We start from the raw sequence: 19,941 nt of genomic DNA, 5'->3' as shown, positions 1-19,941 counted from the left end.
TAGACTTTAAAAAAGAAAAGTTCTTTCTCATCTTCAAAGGCCCAACTCAAGGGTGAACTCCTCCTAGTGGCTTTCTCCAAGGGCCCTCACCCTCCCATGGGAAGAATTAATTTCCCCTTCATTTGTATTTTGTATTCATTTGTACAACACGTAGTACATACTTACATCATACTGCTTAGCGCATTGCATTATAGTTATTAAAGCCTGTGTGTGGCAAGCTCACCCCAACCACTGCCTCAGGTTATGAACTGTAAGGATCTTATTTATTCTCCTTTTGTACCCTGTGCTGGCCACATGTAAGTTGCTCAGGAAAAGCAGGGCCAACTCAGCTGAATTATCTGGAAAATTCAATCATGTGGAAACCTCATTTCCCAATAATGCCAGATATGTGAGGGGTGACTGAAGAGAAATGCCTCCATACAGAATTTGGGGCTGTCAGCTTCACGTGAAAAGATTAAATGAGTGAATCGATGTGTAATAAGTCTCTACCAAGAAAAATAAAGATTTGGATAAATATCAGAACACTTTTAAATGGCACGCATTGACATATGAGTAGGGATAACCAGGGAGGTGGGAGATAGTAGGAATAAAACATAATTTTAAGAGTTTTAGGTCTTGCTAAGATAAATAATTTTGAAAAGAGATTACATCATTGGTCTATCTCTTTCATATTTGATTACATAACATTGTCAAAGGATTTCTAGATGAGATGGTTAATAGACCAGAGAGTGTCTTGAATATAAAACATATCTATAAAACATCAGTCTAAATTACTTCAAGGACCCCCACCTTGACACTCCTAGATTATGTTATGGGAAGTGAGCTTTAAATATGTGAAATTATACACAAAAACACACACTTTTGCATTGTCAAATGCACTGCCTTAAAGAGTACAGTCTGCACTGACTTTTCAATTGTTCCTTAGTTTAATTCAAAACACTATTACACACTACTATATATAAAATAGATAACCAACAAAGGACCTATTGTATAGCACAGGGAACTGTAGTCAATATCTTGTAATAACCTATAATGGAAGAGAATGTAGAAGAAAAAAATATATATGTATATACATTATGTATAACTGAACCACTTTGCATTATACCTGAAACCAACACAACATTGTAAATCAACTATAGTTCAATAAAAATTTTCAAAAAAAGAAACAGTACATAAATAAAATCCACAAGTTTGAAGACAAGTTTTAAGAGGTGACCTTAGGCTTGAAAATGTCTACAGGTACAAGTTTCTTTTCATATATCCATTTTAGTTCTTGATTTGATAAATATATGAAAACACAAATAATCAATACTCAACAAATAATATTTGGATATTAAAATGGGTTTCTCAAATTGAAATTCTTTCCATTTTACTGTGATCACATGATATATAAATCTTTAATCCTTCCTCCTCAATTTCAGAGAATTAAAGTCAAGGTTCCCAATTGGCAGGAACATTTTCCATAAAACAGGGGAAAGAAAAAAATTTATTTATCTTCATTTGCTGTGGAAAGAAAAATGCCACTTGTAGCTTAAGAAAAATATAAGAGCAATTTATTTTTTTAATCCTTTATTTTGTTCAGTTTAGTTTTGATTTTTGCCCCTCTCTACCTGGAAATGTTTGGATGGTTATTTGGTAAAGAAACATGTAACATACTGTTGTTTCATTATCTTCACTTGCTCAACTATGCTTAGGCTTGTTTTGATTACAAAAGTAATTTTCACTATAAAAATTTAGAAAGTACAGAAAAAGGGGAAAATTAAAATTTTAAATTACCTGCAAGCTTTCAATGAACACTTGCTGCTTCCTTCCAATCTGTTTTCCATGTGAATTCATCCTAACATAATTATGTGTATTATATGTAAATAAAGTTTGTTTCCTCTTTTGTTAAATTAACATTACAGCCTGGGCACTTTCCAGTGTTACTAATATATTTTTAAAATACAGTTTCTACTTTATCTATGAAGCATAGCATTTCCATTTTCCATGAAACATAGTGCAACGTTTTCTCTTCTGTTTAAAATTAAAATGTTCTCAGTCTATGCTATGGTAACCAATAATACTTTGAAAAACATTTATATGTGAATCCTTTTCTAATTTTCTATATCTCTGATACTTCTGTAAAATAAATTCATAGATAAGCAGTTTCCCATCCTCTTGAACTGTATTTTTTTTAACATCTTTATTAGAGTATAATTGATTTACAGTGTTCTGTTACTTTCTGCTGTATAACAAAGTGAATCAGCTATGTGCATACATATATCCCCATCTCCTCTCCTTCTTGTGTCTCCCTCACACCCTCCTTATCCCACCCCTCTAGGTGGTCACAAAGCACTGAGCTGATCTCCCTGTGCTATGCAGCTGCTTCCTGCTAGCTATCTATTTTACATTTGGTAGTGTGTATATGTGAATGCTACTCTCTCACTTCGTCCCAGCTTACAATTCCCCCTCCCTGTGTCCTCAAGTACATTCTCTACATCTGCGTCTTGTCTTCATTCCTGTCCTGCCCCTAGGTTCATCAGAACCCTTTTTTTTTTTTTAGATTCCATATATATGTGTTAGCATACTGTATTTGTTTTTCTCTTTCTGACTTACTTCACTCTGTATGACAGACTCTAGGTCCATCCACCTTACTACAAATAACTCAATTTCGTTTCTTTGTATGACTGAGTAATAATCCATTATATATATGTGCCCCATCTTCTTTATCCATTTATTGGTCGTTGGACACTTAGGTTGATTCCATGTACTGGCTATTGTAAATAGTGCTGAAATGGACATTCTGGTACATGTATCTTTTTGAATTACGGTTTTCTCAGAGTATATGCCCAGTAATGGGATTGCTGGGTCATATGATAATTCTATTTTTAGTTTTTTAAGGAACCTCCATACTGTTCTCCACAGTGGCTGTATCAATAAACGTTACTACTAACAGTGCAAGAGGGTCCCGTTTTCTCCACACCCTCTCCAGCATTTATTGTTTGTAGATTTTTTGATGATGGTCATTCTGACGGGTGTGAGGTGATACATCATTGTAGCTTGATTTACATTTCTCTAATAATTAGTGATGTTGAGCATCCTTTCATGTGTTTGTTGGCAATCTGTATGTCTTCTTTGGAGAAATGTCTATTTAGGTCTTCCACCCATTTTTGGATTGCATTGTTTTTTGGGTTTTTTTCTGATATTGAGCTGCATTAGCTGCTTGTATATTTTGGAGATTAATCCTTTGTCAGTTGCTTTGTTTGCAAATATATTTTCCCATTCTGAGGATTGCCTTTTCATCTTGTTTATGGTTTCCTTTGCTGTGCAAAAGCTTTTAAGTTTCATTAGGTCCCATTTGTTTATTTTTGTTTTTACTTGCATTTCTCTGGAAGGTGGGTCAGAAAGGATCTTGCTGTGATTTGTGTCATAATGTGTTCTGCCTATGTTTTCCTCTAGGGGTTTTAAAGGGTGTGGCCTTACATTTAGGTCTTTAATCCATTTTGAGTTTATTTTTGTGTATGGTGTTAGGGAGTATTCTAAGTTCATTATTTTACATGTAGCTGTCCAGTTTTCCCAGCACCACTTATTGAAGAGGCTGTCTTTTCTCCATTGTATATTCTTGCCTCCTTTACCAAAGATAAGGTGACCATATGTGCATGGGTTTATCTTTGGGCTTTGTATCCTGTTCCATTGATCTATATTTCTGTTTTTGTGCCACTACCATATTGTCTTGATTACTGTAGCTTTGTAGTATAGTCTGAAGTCCAGGAGCCTGATTCCTCCAGCTCCATTTTTCTTTCTGAAGATTGTTTTTTCTCTTTGGGGTCTTTTGTGTTCCAATACAAATTGTGAAATTTTTTGTTCTAGTTCTCTGAAGAATGCCATTGGTAGTTTGATAGGGATTATATTGAATTATATTAGATTGCTTTGGGTAGTATAGTCATTTTCACAATGTTGATTCTTCCAATCCAAGAACATGGTACATTTCTCCATCTGTTTATATTGTCTTTAATTTCTTTCATCAGTGTCTTATAGTTTTCTGCATAGAGGTCTTTTGTCTCCATAGGTAGGTTTATTCCTAGAAATTTTATTCTTTTTGTTACAGTGGTAAATGGGAGTGTTTTCCTAATTTCTCTTTCAGATTATTCATCTTTAGTGTATAGGAATGCAAGAGATTTCTATGCATTAATTTTGTATCCTGCTACTTTATCAAATTCATTGATTAGCTCCAGTAGTTTTCTGGTAGCATTTTTAGGATTCTCTATTTATAATATTATATCATTAGAAACAGTGACAGTTTTACTTCTTCTTTTCCAATTTGGATCTTTTATTTCTTTTTCCTCTCTGATTGCCATGGTTAAAACTTCCAAAACTATGTTGAATAATAGTGGTGAAAGTGGGCACCTGTGTCGTTTTCCTGATCTTAGAGGAAATGGTTTCAGTTTTTCATCATTGAGAACAATGTTGGCTCTGGGTTTGTCATACATGGCCTTTATTATGTTGAGGTAGGTTCCCTCTGTGCACACTTTCTGCAGAGTTTTTATCATAAACTGGTGTTGAATTTTGTAGAAATCTTTTTTTGCATCTGTTGAGACTAGCATATGGTTTAAATCCTTCAATTTGTTAATATGTTGTATCATATTGATTGATTTGCATATATTGAAGAATCCTTGCATTCATGGGGTAGATACCACTTGATCAGGGTGTATAATCCTTTTATTGTGCTGTTGGATTCTGTTTTCTAGTATTTTGTTGAGGATTTTTGCTTCTATGTTCATCAGAGATATTGGCCTGTAGTTTTCTTTTTTGTGTGATATCTTTGTCTGGTTTTGATATTAGGTTGATGGTGCCCTCATAGAATGAATTTGAGAGTGTTCCTTCCTCTGCTATATTTTGGAAAAGTTTGAGAAGGATAGGTGTTAGCTCTTCTCTTAATGTTTGATAGAATTCACCTGTGAAGCCACCTGGTCCTGGGCTTTTGTTTGTTAGAAGATTCTTAATCACAGTTTCAATTTCAGTGCTTGTGATTGGTCTGTTCATATTTTCTATTTCTTCCTGGTTCAGTCTTGGAAGGATGTACTGTTCTAAGAATGTGTCCATTTCTTCCAGGTTGTCCATTTTATTGTCATATAGTTGCTTGTAGTAATCTCTCATGATCCTTTGTATTTCAGCAGTGTCAGTCATTACTTCTCCTTTTTCATTTCTAATTCTGTTGATTTGAGTCTTCTCCCTTTTTTTCCTGATGAGTCTAGCTAATAGTTTATCAATTTTGTTTATCTTCTCAAAGAATCAGCTTTTACTTTTATTGATCTTTGCTATTGATACCTTCATTTCTTTTTCGTTATTTCTGATGTGATCTTTATGATTTCATTCCCTCTGCTAACTTTGTGGGGGGGGTTGTTCTTCTTTCTCTAATTACTTTAGGTGTAAGGTTAGGTTGTTTATTTGAGATTTTTCTTGTTTCTTGAGGTAGGGTTGTATTGCTATAAACTTCCATCTTAGAACTGCTTTTGATGCATGCCATAGGTTTTGGGTCATCATGTTTTCATTGTCATTTGTTTCTAGGTATTTTTTGGTTTTCACTTTGATTTCTTCAGTGATCTCTTGGTTATTTAGTAGCATATTTTTTAGTCTCCATGTGTTTGTATTTTTTACAGTTTTTTTTCCTGTAATTGATATCTAGTCACATAGTGTTGCTTTCAGAAAAGATACTTGATACAATTTCAATTTTCTTAAATTTACCAAGGCTTGATTTGTGACCCAAGATATGATCTCTCCTGTTGAATGTTCCATGAGTATTTGAGAAGAAATTGTATTCTGTTGTTTTTGGATGGAATGTCTTATAAATATCAGTAAGTCCATCTTGTTTAACGTGTCATTTAAAGCTTTTGTTTCCTTATTTATTTTCATTTTGGATGATCTGTCCATTGATGAAAGTGGGGTGTTATAGTCCCCTACTATTTTTGTGTTACTGTCGATTTCCCCTTTTATGGGTGTTAGCATTTGTCTTATGTACTGAGGTGCTCCTATGTTGGGTGCATAAATATTTCCAAATGTTATATCTTCTTCTTGGATTGATCCCTTGTTCATTATGTAGTGTCCTTCTTTGTCTCTTGTAATAGTCTTTATTTTAAAGTCTATTTTGTCTGATATGAGAATTGCTACTCCAGCTTTCTTTTGATTTCCATTGCATGGAATATTTTTTTCCATCCCCTCACTTTCAGTCTGTAGGTGTACATAAGTCTGAAGTGGGTCTCTTGTAGACAGCATATGTATGGGTCTTGTTTTTGTATCCATTCAGCCAGTCTATGTCTTTTGGTTGGAGCATTTAGTCCATTTACATTTAAGGTAATTATCAATATGTATGTTCCTATTACCACTTTCTTAATTGTTTTTGGTTTGTTTTTGTAGATCTTTTCCTTCTCTTGTGTCTCCTGCATAGAGAAGTTCCTTTAGCATTTGTTGTAAAGCTGATTTGGTGGTGCTGAGTTCTTTTAACTTTTGCCTATCTGTAAAGGTTTTAATTTCTCCATCTAATCTGAATTAGATCCTTGCTGGGTAGAGTAATCTTGGTTGTAGGTTTTTCCCTTTCATCACTTTAAATATGTCCTGCAACTCCCTCCTGGCTTTCAGAGTTTCTGTTGAAAGACCAATTGTTAACCTTATGGGGATTCCCTTGTATGTTATTTGTTGTTTTTCCCTTGCTGCTTTTAATATTTTTTCTTTGGGTTTAAGTTTTGTTATTTTGGTTAGTATGTGTCTTAGCGTGTTTCTCCTTGGATTTATCCTGTATGGTACTCTCTATGCTTCCTGGACTTGATTGACTCTTTCCTTTCCCATGTTAGGGAAATTTTCAGCCATAGTCTCTTTAAATATTTTCTCAGATCCTTTCTTTTTCTCTTCTTCTTCTAGGACCCCTATATTTCGAATGTTGGTGTGTTTAATATTGTCCCAGAGGTCTCTGAGTCTGTCCTCCATTCTTTTCATTCTTTTTTCTTTACTCTTCTCCCTGGCAGTTATTTCCACCATTTTATCTTCCAGCTCACTTATCCATTCTTCTGCCTCAGTTATTCTATATTGATTCCTTCTAGAGTATTTTTAATTTCAGTAATTATGTTGTTCATCACTGTTTGTTGGATCTTTAGTTCTTCTAGATCATTGTTAACTGTTTCTTGTGTTTTCTCCATTCTGTTTCTGAGAATTTTGGAGCATCTTTACTATCATTACTCTGAATTTGTTTTCAGGTAGGTTACCTATTTCATCTTCATTTACTTGGTCTTGTAGGTTTTTACCTTGCTCCTTCATCTGTAACATATTTTTTGTCTTTTTTTTTTTTTTATGGGTGGTGCTGTATTCTTGTCTTACTTGTTGTTTGGCCTGAGACATCCAGCACTGGAGTTTGCAGGCTGTTGGATAGAGCTTGGTCTTGGTGCTGAGATGAGGACCTCTGGGTGGCCTCACTCTGATTGATATTCCCTGGGGTCTGAGGTTCTCTGTTAGTCCAGCGTTTTGGACTCAGAGCCCTCACCACAGGAACTCAGGCCAGACCTCTGGCCTGGGAACAAAGATCCCGCAATCATGTGGCCGGCAAAGTAATGGTCCCTGAAAGACATGGACATCCAAGTCACTGTAACCACCTGGATGATGCACGGCAATGGGGTCCAGAGTTGCCAGAAGGGCCGAGCAGTGGCCTGAGGACCACAGGGTGGCCTGGTCTCCTCAGAGTCAGAGCCAGGCCGTCTGCATTGCCTGCACTGCCCAGAGTGTCAAGGACTCCACTTGGGTTTGACAGGCATCTGCACCCCGGATTCATGTCTGAGGCCCCTTGAACTGTATTTTAAAGGAGAATTTAACTATTTATCTAAAACTTGGGTTTTCAGGGACAAGTTCACAGATAGCTCCAACTGCTCATAAGTTGGGTGGTGTTCATTTCATTACTGGACTTAATAATGTACCAATTCCTTTCATATGAATCAAAGATCAGCTACTTTTTTATTAAGGAAAGTCACCTAGCATCATTTTGCTTACTTTTTCTTAACATAAACAGTTGCAAATGGTAGCTACTGTTATTATAGTAACCACCTACTTTTTTGGTTACCCTTTGTGTACAACCCTCTAAATCCTACTAAAATACTTGTGCCTATTAAGCTGTTAACTGATATATTTATTAAGTATCAACTCTGGTCTTTGCCTTGTGATAAGCCCCAGTCTTTCCCACATCATTTGAAATATTTTTATTGTTCTGAAATACTTATTTTTGCTTTTATTTTTGTCTATAGATTTTTAAACTGAGACTCCAAGATGTACATCAATTTCCCCATGTGGGAATTCTGAAGACCCTGCTCTTATTACTATATGCTACCATTTTCTACAAAGGCTTTGAAATCCTACAGAGAAACCTGAAATACACTAAGAGGCGTATGTGCTGTTTCTATATCTTCTGTCCCTTAAATGTCTTTCTTTGGCAGAGAAAGTGGAGTGTAAAAAGGGGATCCTAGATTTACATACAATAGCAGAGCACAAGGTTGCATTTTCTTACACTGTGGATTAATGAACCACTGGCAGTGGATGACTGCCTTTGTCAAAGATAAGGAAGGCATTTTGCAAGAGATTCTCCCACCTGGTCAATGATACATAAAATTGAAATATACAGTATGCATGTGTACATTTGTATGTTTCAGACATTGAAGCAAATAATTGGGGGAAAATATTCCATACCCATTACCAAAAACAAACACACAGAAGACAATAGGTATAGCATAACCCTACAGGAGAAAATCATAATTCAGCAACAACACTTAATAGTAAATGTTCAAAAAATATGAACTTGGTAGAATTGAATTAATATTGAATTGAATTTACTGAATTAAAAATTTCAAAATAATGTTCATTAAATTGAGCAGAAACCTATCCAATCTCTGCCACACTAGAGTCTGGAAGAGTAGAGTGAGACAACACCAATCAAAGAGATACATGTACTTTATATTTTAGAAATCATTTTCAAAGATTTAGGAAAAATATCAGTGAAATTCTGGATCTTAGAGTAGATTAAGTACACCTGTTAAAGTGAGTAAAGTCTTAGCCAAATTATACTCAAGAATACTCAAAGAGCAGGCAGGTGGAGTTGTAGAAACATTGAGAATAATATGTATAACATCAGTTATAATTAGAGAAATACCAAATTTTCAAGATAGACAAATGTTCCATTTTTAGAGAGAAATGAAATTTCCCAAAATTATGAGATTTGATTAAGCATAATACTCATAAATATTTCAAATGTATTATTAATAAAAATCAGCATGGGTTCATTCATAAATAAATCTATATATTATTATCAATGGGCTCTTCTAATAGTCCTTTATCCTCATCATTGTTATTATGTTTTAAATTATGTAACTGTAGTAAACATACTTAGAAAATAGAGTGAAAAAAATCTCAAAGGGTAGCTAGTTCAATGGATGATATTCAAAAATATCCTGAGCAAATAGAACAATGGACCTAAATAAAAGTTAGGACTTTTAATTGTGATCAGTGTAAATGTCTATATTTAGTTTCAAACAATTAATAAATAAATAGGGGCCTGGTGTACAAACAGCTCCTTTAAAAATTACTTGGTATGTTGAATAACCAAGTACAAATTCAACTTTCATAAAATTATATTGTGAATGGTCAAGAGGTAAGATAATTCAAGTATTTTAGGATATGTTCATGGAAGAAGTATCCCATTCATGGTAATGATAATTTCAAAACTGTATCAAACAAATTCATAGTGCTGAGGCTAAAAAAAAAAAAAAATCACTTAAGACACCATCCCTTCTTTAAGGAGCTCACCAGCCCAAGTGTGGGAACAGATGCAGAAAAGGAGAATTATAAATAAAATATTTGTTAGCTATGGCAATATAATTAGATGGTATTTGGAGCATTATTTTCAATTCTAGTCATTTAATTTTAAAAGACACCCCCATTGAGTCTTCCGGGGAAGATGGCGGAAGAGTAAGACGTGGAGATCACCTTCCTCCCAACAGATACACCAGAAATATAGCTACACGTGGAACAACTCCTACAGAACACCTACTGAATGCTGGCAGAAGACCTCAGACCTCCCAAAAGGCAAGAAACACCCCACGTACCTGGGAAGGGAAAAGCGGAGAGATTCCCGCACAGAGGATCGGTGCCGACCGGCACTCACCAGCCCGAGAGGCTTGTGTGCTCGCCCGCCGGGGCGGGTGGCGCTGGAAGCTGAGGCTCGGGCTTCGGTCAGAGCGCAGGGAGAGGACTGGGGCTGGCGGCGAGAACTCAGCCTGAAGGGGGCTAATGTGCCACAGCTAGCCGGGAGGGAGTCCGGGAAAACTCTGGAACTACCGAAGAGGCAAGAAACTTTTTCTTCCCTCTTGGTTTCCTGGTGCGCGAGGAGAGGGGATTAAGAGCGCTGCTTAAAGGAGCTCCACAGACGGGCGCGAGTTGCGGCTGAAAGTGCGGAGCCCAGGGACGGGCATGGGACGCTGAGCCTGCTGCTGCCGCCGCCAAGAAGCCTGTGTGCGAACGCAGGTCACTGTCCACACCGCCCTTCCAGGAGCCTGGACAGCCCGCCACTGCCGGGGTCCCGGGATCCAGGGGCGGCTTCCCTGGGAGAACGCACGGCGCGCCTCGGGCTGGTGCAACGTCACGCCGGCCCCTGCCGCTGCAGGCTCGCCCCGCACTCCGTGCCCCTCCCTCCCGCCCGGCCTGAGTGAGCCAGAGTCCCCGAAGAGGCTGCTCCTTTAACCCTGTCCTGTCTGAGTGAAGAACAGACGCCCTCGGGAGACCTACACACAGAGGCGGGGCCAAATCCAAAGCTGAGACCCAGGAGCTGTGAGAACAAAGAAGAGAAAGGGAAACCTCTCCCAGCAGCCTCAGAAGCAGCAGATTAAAGCTCCACAATCAACTTGATGTACCCTGCATCTGTGGAATACATGAATAGACAACAAATCATCCCAAATTGAGGAGCCAGGAGTCAGTGCTGTGCCTCTGAGGTGGGAGAGCCAACTTCAGGACACTGGTCCACAAGAGACCTCCCAGCTCCACATAATATCAAACGGCGAAAATCTTCCAGAGATCTCCATCTCAACACCAGCACCCAGCTTCACTCAACGACCAGCAAGCTACAGTGCTGGACACCCTATGCCAAACAACTAGCAAGACAGGAACACAACGCTACCCATTAGCAGAGAGGCTGCCTAAAATCATAAACAGTCCGCAGACACCCCAAAACACACCACCAGACGTGGACCTGCCCACCAGGAAGACAAGATCCAGCCTCATCCACCAGAACACAGGCACCAGTCCCCCCCACCAGGAAGCCTACACAACCCACTAAACCAACCTTAGCCACTGGGGACAGACACCAAAAACAACGGGAACTACGAACCTGTAGCCTTCAAAAAGGAGACCCCAAACACAGTAACATAAGCAAAATGAGAAGACAGAAAAACCCACAGCAGGAGAAGGAGCAAGATAAAAACCCACCAGACCTAACAAATGAAGAGGTAATAGGCAGTCTACCTGAAAAAGAATTCAGAATGCTGATAGTAAAGATGATCCAAGATTCTATTTCCAAGATCCAAAATCTTGGAAATAGAATAGACAAAATGCAAGAAACAGTTAACAAGGACCTAGAAGAACTAAAGATGAATCAAGCATCGAATAAAAACACAATAAATGAAATAAAAAATACTCTAGATGGGATCAATAGCAGAATAACTGAGGCAGAAGAACGGATAAGTGAGGTGGAAGATAAAATAGTGGAAATTACTGCTGCAGAGCAAAATAAAGAAAAAAGAATGAAAAGAACAGAGGACAGTCTCAGAAACATCTGGGACAACATTAAACGCACCAACATTCGAATTATAGGGGTTCCAGAAGAAGAAGAGAAAAAGAAAGGGACTGAGAAAATATTTGAAGACATTCTAGTTGAAAACTTCCCTAATATGGGAAAGGAAATAGTTAATCAAGTCCAGGAGGCACAGAGAGTCCCATACAGAATAAATCCAAGGAGAAATATGCCAAGACACATATTAATCAAACTGTCAAAAATTAAACACAAAGAAATCATATTAAAAGCAGCAAGGGAAAAACAACAAATAACACACAAGGGAATCCCCATCAGGATAACACCTGATCTCTCAGCAGAAACTCTACAAGCCAGAAGGGAGTGGCAGGACACATTAAAGTGATGAAGGAGAAAAACCTGCAACCAAGATTACTCTACCCAGCAAGGATCTCATTCAGATTTGATGGAGAAATTAAAACGTTTACAGACAAGCAAAAGCTGAGAGAGTTCAGCACCACCAAACCAGCTTTACAACAAATGCTAAAGGAACTTCTCTAGGCAAGAAACACAATGAAGGAAAAGACCTACAATAATTAACCCAAAACAATTAAGAAAATGGGAATAGGAACATACATATCGATAATTACCTTAAATGTAAATGGACTAAATGTTCCCACCAAAAGACACAGATTGGCTTAATGGATACAAAAACAAGACCCATATATATGCTGTCTACAAGAGACCCACTTCAGACCCAGAGACACATACAGACTGAAAGTAAGGGTATGGAAAAAGATATTCCATGCAAATGGAAAACAAAAGAAAGCTGAAGTAGCAATTCTCATATCAGAAAAAATAGACTTTAAAATAAAGACTATTAGAAGAGACAATGAAGGACACTACATAATGATCAAGGGATCGATCCAAGAAGAAGATATAACAATTGTAAATATTTATGCACCTAACATAGGATCACCTCAATACATAAGGCAAATACTAACAGCCATAAAAGGAGAAATCGACAGTAACACAATCATAGTAGGGGACTTTGACACCCCACATTCACCAATGGACAGATCATCCAAAATGAAAATAAATAAGGAAGCACAATCTTTAAATGATACATTAAACAAGATGGACTTAATTGATATTTATAGGACATTCCATCCAAAAACAACAGAATACACATTTTTCTCAAGTGCTCATGGAATATTCTCCAGGATAGATCATATCTTGGGTCACAAATCAAGCCTTGGTAAATTTAAGAAAATTGAAATTGTATCAAGTATCTTTTCTGACCACAGTGCTATGAGACTAGATATCAATTACAGGAAAAGAGCTGTAAAAAATACAAACACATGGAGGCTAAACAATACACTACTTAATAACGAAGTGATCACTGAAGAAATGAAAGAGGAAATTAAAAAATACCTAGAAACAAATGACAATGGAGACACGACGACCCAAAACCTATGGGATGCAGCAAAAGCAGTTCTAAGAGGGAAGTTTATAGCAATACAATCCTACCTTAAGAAACAGGAAACATCTCGAACAAACAACCTAACCTTGCACCTAAAGCAATTAGAGAAAAAAGAACAAAAACATCCCAAAGTTAGCTGATGGAAAGAAATCATAAAAATCAGATCAGAAATAAATGAAAGGGCTTCCTTGGTGGCGCAGTGGTTGAGAGTCCGCCTGCCGATGCAGGAGACACGGGTTCGAGCCCCGGTCCGGGAAGATCCCACATGCCGCAGAGCGTCTGGGCCCGTGAACCATGGCCACTGAGCCTGCGCGTCCGGAGCCTGTGCTCCGCAGCGGGAGAGGCCACAACAGTGAGAGGCCCGCGTACCACAAAAAAAAAAAAAAAAAACAAGAAAGAAAGAAATGAAAATGAAATGAAGGAAACGATAGCAAACATCAATAAACCTAAAAGCTGGTTCTTTGAGAAGATAAACAAAATTGATAAACCATTAGCCAGACTCATCAAGAAAAAAAGGGAGAAGGCTCAAATCAATAGAATTAGAAATGAAAAAGGAGAAGTAACAACTGACACTGCAGAAATACAAAAGATCATGAGAGATTATCACAAGCAACTCTATGCCAATAAAATGGACAACCTGGAAGAAATGGACAAATTCTTAGAAATGCACAACCTGCCAAGACTGAATCAGGAAGAAATAGAAAATATGAACAGACCAATCACAAGCACTGAAATTGAAACTGTGATAAAAAATCTTCCAACAAACAAAAGCCCAGGACCAGATGGATTCACAGGCGAATTCTATCAAGCATTTAGAGAAGAGCTAACACCTATCCTTCTCAAACTGTTCCAAAATATAGCAGGGGGAGGAACACTCCCAAACTCATTCTACGAGGCCACCATCACCTTGATACCAAAGCCAGACAAGGATGTCACAAAGAAAGAAAACTACAGGCCAATATCACTCATGAACATAGGTGCGAAAATCCTCAACAAAATACTAGCAAACAGAATCCAACAGCACATTAAAAGGATCATACACCATGATCAAGTGGGGTTTATTCCAGGAATGCAAGGATTCTTCAATATACGCAAATCAATCAATGTGATACACCATATTAACAAGTTGAAGGAGAAAAACCATATGATAATCTCAAGAGAAGCAGAGAAAGCTTTCAACAAAATTCAACACCCATTTATGATAAAAACCCTGCAGAAAGTAAGCATAGAGGGAACTTTCCTCAACATAATAAAGGCCATATATGACAAACCCACAGCCAGCATCGTCCTCAAAGGTGAAAAACTGAAACCATTTCCACTAAGATCAGGAACAAGACAAGGTTGCCCACTCTCACCACTCTTATTCAACATAGTTTTCGAAGTTTTAGCCACAGCAATCAGAGAAGAAAAGGAAATAAAAGGAATCCAAATTGGAAAAGAAGAAGTAAAGCTGTCACTGTTTGCAGATGACATGATACTATACATAGAGAATCCTAAAGATGCTACCAGAAAACTACTAGAGCTAATCAATGAATTTGGTAAAGTAGCAGGATACAAAATTAATGTACAGAAATCTCTGGCATTCCTATATACTAATGATGAAAAATCTGAAAGTGAAATCAGGAATACACTCCCATTTACCATTGCAACAAAAAGAATAAAATATCTAGGAATAAACCTACCTAAGGAGACAAAAGACCTGTATGCAGAAAATTATAAGACACTGATGAAAGAAATTAAAGATGATTCAAATAGATGGAGAGATGTACTATGTTCTTGGATTGGAAGAATCAACATTGTGAAAATGACTCTACTACCCAAAGCAATCTACAGATTCAATGCAATCCCTATCAAACTACCACTGGCATTTTTCACAGAACTAGAACAAAAAATTTCACAATTTGTATGGAAACACAAAAGACCCCGACTAGCCAAAGCAATCTTGAGAACGAAAAACGGAGCTGGAGGAATCAGGCACCCTGACTTCAGACTATACTACAAAGCTACAGTAATCAAGACAGTGTGGTACTGGCACAAAAACAGAAAGATAGATCAATGGAACAGGATAGAAAGCCCAGAGATAAACCCACGCACATATGGTCACCTTATCTTTGATAAAGGAGGCAGGAATGTACAGTGGAGAAAGGACAGTCTCTACAATAAGTGGTGCTGGGAAAACTGGACAGGGACATGTAAAAGTATGAGATTAGATCACTCCCTAACACCATACACAAAAATAAGCTCAAAATGGATTAAAGACCTAAATGTAAGGCCAGACACTATCAAACTCTTAGAGGAAAACATAGGCAGAACACTGTATGACATAAATCACAGCAGGATCCTTTTTGACCCACCTCCTAGAGTAATGGACATAAAGACAAAAATAAACACATGGGACCTAAGGAAACTTAAAAGCTTTTGCACAGCAAAGGAAACCATAAACAAGACCAAAAGACAACCCTCAGAATGGGAGAAAATATTTGCAAATGAAGCAACTGACAAAGGATTAATCTCCAAAATTTAAAAGCAGCTCATGCAGCTCAATAACAAAAAAACAAACAACCCAATCCAAAAATGGGCAGAAAACCTAAATAGACATTTCTCCACAGAAGATATACAGACTGCCAACAAACACATGAAAGGATGCTCAACATCTTTACTCATTAGAGAAATGCAAATCAAAACTACAATGAGATATCATCTCACACCAGTCAGAATGGCCATCATCAAAAAATCTAGAAACAAATGCTGGAGAGGGTGTGGAAAAAAGGGAACACTCTTGCACTGCTGGTGGGAATGTGAATTGGTACAGCCACTATGGCAAACGGTATGGAGGTTCCTTAAAAAACTACAAATAGAACTACCGTATGACCCAGCAATCCCACTACTGGGCATATACCCTGAGAAAACTATAATTCAAAAAGAGACATGTACCAAAATGTTCATAGCAGCCCTATTTACAATAGCCCAGAGATGGAAACAACCTAAGTGTCCATCATCGGATGAATGGGTAAAGAAGATGTGGCACATATAAACAATGGAATATTACTCAGCCATAAAAAGAAACAAAATTGAGCTAATGAGGTGGATGGACCTAGAGTCTGTCATACAGAGTGAAGTAAGTCAGAAAGAGAAAGACAAATACTCTGTGCTGACACATATATATGGAATTTAAGAAAAAATATGTCATGAAGAACCTAGGGGTAAGACAGGAATAAAGACACAGATCTACTAGAGAATGGACTTGAGGATATGGGGAGGGGGAAGGGTAAGCTGTGACAAAGCGAAAGAGCGGCATGGACATATATACACTGCCAAACGTAAGTAGATAGCTAGTGGGAAGCAACCGCATAGCACAGGGAGATCAGCTCGGTGCTTTGTGACCGCCTGGAGGGGTGGGATAGGGATGGTGAGAGGGAGACGCAAAAGGGAGGGGATATGGGAACATATGTATATGATTAAATTTGTTAAATAAAAAAATACAAAGAAAAAAAAAGACACCCCCATTATTTAGTATTTAAAAGAATAATGTAGTACGTCAGGCCCTGTCCCTGTGAGAAAAAAAATTAGTATCCTCATTTTATAAATGGAACCACAGGATTGAGATTTAAAACAAAAACAAAAAATTCACCCACAGACGAATAGCTAGTACATGTTAGAGCTGAGAAAAGATCAGAAATCTTTCTGCCTTGAAATTAGTGCTCTTAAAATAACAGTGTATCAAGATCAGTATTTATTAAGGTGTGTCCTGCTAAACCAGTGTTTCATAGGATATTAAGTATTACAGACCCAAAGAAAAAGATTCCATAGTCGAATAATTTTGAGGAAGACTAGGAAAAACCAAATTGACAAGTTTCTTTACCATAAAGACCTTGCAAGACTTTACTATTCTGATATGCATGGTGAATCTCCTAAAACACGGTCTAACAAGTAGACTTTTCAAATGCTTTTGACCCCAGAAGCTTTTTATTCTTTTTCTTCATTGAGTATTGTGAGGGGCTAGTGTTCCTTGGAACATCCATTGAGAAATCCTACTCACTAGAAGACCAAGAAAAATCCAAAGGCCAGGAACTAGAAATATTCAGTAAGGAGAGAAAGAGGTCTTAGTGAGCTCATGACAGCTGTCTTTAAATATTTATCTCATCAAATAAGACCATAGTATTTCATCAAAGGGAAAATCTAGATTTAATGAATGGAAGACAAATTTCACCTCAATATAACATTCCAATAAGAATTTTCTTTAAAAATGTAAGAGCTGTCCAACAAAAGTTCTAATCATTTGTAAAAGGTGTTACCCAAGCAATTTCTCCACTGGTCTGAAAACACCACTAAAGTCCCTTTCTAATTCTTATATGTGATTGCTCATTTGCAGTAATTATCAGCTGAGGTTTTCATACATTTAGTATTTCAGATTCTCTGTCCATTTTTGTACCATTTTGAATTAAGCGTTTTATAGACAGAAGACATACAGGTTAACTGTCAGAATCTATTGCAAATACAATGTCTTCCATCAAAATCCACATAACACTACACACAGTTTACACTATGCCAGGGAAAAATTAAGCCACTCTTCTCCAATTTATAAAACAACAAGTAATTTAAATCATCTTAATTATAAATTTCATATGTGCAGAATAAAATAAAACTTTTCTCATTTACAAAATGAGGTGAAGGGCCTGAAAATCACATACAGGGGAGCATGAGACCATCTAGCACACAGATTGGTGTAAGGAGTAGGAAAAAGCTGTGAAATGTACAAGACACGTTTCAGATCAGTTACATGTACCTTTCATATGTCTATACCTGGCTTGATGCCAATACACTCAAAGAACCATGATTTGATAGACCACGTGGATTATCAATGGATTTTACTACAATGTAACATTTATTTGCTAGGATAATAAGTCAGATATAAATTTGATACCTATTTGTGTATTCCTTGATGATCTGATATATGCTAATCTTAATTGTTTCATTTTCAAATCGGCTGTTGCTCCGGTCCTTATATATCCTGAATTCTGCTGCTGTCACTGCTTCTCCATGAGGAATCTGAGTAAGATCAAACCGGAATTCTTTGTAATGCCTTCGCTGGTGAGAAAAATCCTTGTCTCTTTCAACTGAAAAAAAAAAGGAAGTAAAAAGTTAGGCCTTTATAAAGTATGGAAATTAATGGTAAATTCTTTCACTTTGAAAACAAACAAGCAGGATGTTATAAAACTGGGAAAACATAAAACCACAGACTCATATGTGTTTCCAGTTGAAGGAAATTCCACAAAGCAACAGCCTTTAGTTCAAAAGCAATATAACCTCTGTGGTTTTATACAAATTCCTGGCTCCTAAATGGAAAGGTTATCCAAAAATGTTTTTAAAAGTGAAGGTTGTAAAGTTATTACTAGTGTGTATCAAGTACCAGAACAGAGAAGGGTTCATACAGGAATTAGCATTCTGTGATAGAAAGCTCCAGAGTTCCAGGTGAAGTCAATGGTGAGATTTAGCACAGTCGAGGGAGGAAAGTCAGAAGGAGGCCCGAGGAGCTGCTGGCACAGTGGGGCTGTGTTTATGAAATTTTGGAGGTCAAGGAAACAAAACAAATGCATTTTCACAAGAAAGATTGTTTCTAAAGTGTCTTCCCAGGAGACGTTTTTCCTCCTTTTAGCAAATGCAAAGCTCTACCTTTTTTAATGCACTTTCATTAGTTCTTATAGATTATTGAGTACAACCTCCCCAACCCGTAGTGCAGCATCCAGTTTCCCAAAGATCTCTGCTCTTATGCAAATTTGAGAGAGAAACATATTTCCGCCTTCAGCAACCTTCCTACAAAATGAGGTCAGAGAAATTTTCCTCTTGGGAATATTAAGGAGTGTTGAGAGATTCAGGACAGTGTCAGGCATATCATTACATAATCCAGCTTTGTAAAATGATGTATGATTGGATACAGTCTATGCTTTTTACTGACCAGTGTTCTTGGCCTTTCCTAATCAATAGAAATTGATAAGAGGACAGACAAGAAATTCAGTCAAGGCCTTATTGGGGGCCCTACTATAGCAGGGGGGAGCAAAATCAAGTAATAGGTTCCCTTGCTTGCTCCCAAGTTGGGGCAAGCTGGTTCCTTATATGGGGTGAGGGTAGGGGTGTGTCCAGGAGTTGGGCCAGAGGGTGGTTTGCCCACCCCTTATATGGTGTTGTGTGCAGGGGCCATGCACAGTACCTTGCTTCTGCTCCTGACACCCTGTTTTTGCTCCAGGCTCTTCAGAAGTGGCAATTGGGTTTTTGGCCTTTTTGTATCTTGTTGTCCATAATTTGCCCCAACTGCTCATGAACGCAACCATATTTAGTCCCTTATAGTTTCTTTGTATTTTATTGCTTGAGGAGAGATGTTTGTCCAGGTGCAATCACTGCAGCAAAGGGTCCCAGGTCCCAGGTCACAGCCTGTCTCATGCTGGGTACCAAAATCTTTCTTAAGGAACCACCTATTAAAAGGGTTCATTTTTAGTAATGCAATATCATTTGATGGAATTAAGTTTCTCAGTGCTAGTAGGTTTCTCAAAATCTCAGTTACCTCAGATAATATAGGACAGATTACAAAAAAAAAAAAAAAAAAATTCACTGCAAAGCATTGTGTTCCAAGTGTCTCACAAACCTACAATATTTTTTAAAAATATATCCAGTG

At 37.5% G+C, this 19,941-nt stretch overlaps 1 protein-coding gene across 2 annotated transcripts in view; it reads right to left on the bottom strand.

Annotated features, from left to right (window-relative positions):
* Positions 1-19,941, bottom strand: part of BMP5 (bone morphogenetic protein 5) — a gene marked incomplete at both ends in the record, with an annotated part of 125,663 nt that overhangs the window by 49,995 nt on the left and 55,727 nt on the right. For both annotated transcript variants that reach the window (XM_079712512.1, XM_079712513.1), the window contains one exon: positions 18,196-18,388. In XM_079712512.1, the coding sequence (XP_079568638.1) occupies positions 18,196-18,388 (193 nt within the window). The remainder of the gene's footprint in view (positions 1-18,195; positions 18,389-19,941) is intronic.

Source organism: Hyperoodon ampullatus (genome assembly GCF_949752795.1).
Source record: "Hyperoodon ampullatus genome assembly, chromosome: 10".
In the NCBI taxonomy this organism is placed as follows: Eukaryota; Metazoa; Chordata; class Mammalia; order Artiodactyla; family Ziphiidae; genus Hyperoodon; species Hyperoodon ampullatus.
Note: the sequence above shows the minus strand (reverse complement) of the source record. Positions and strands in the feature narration are given on the sequence as shown.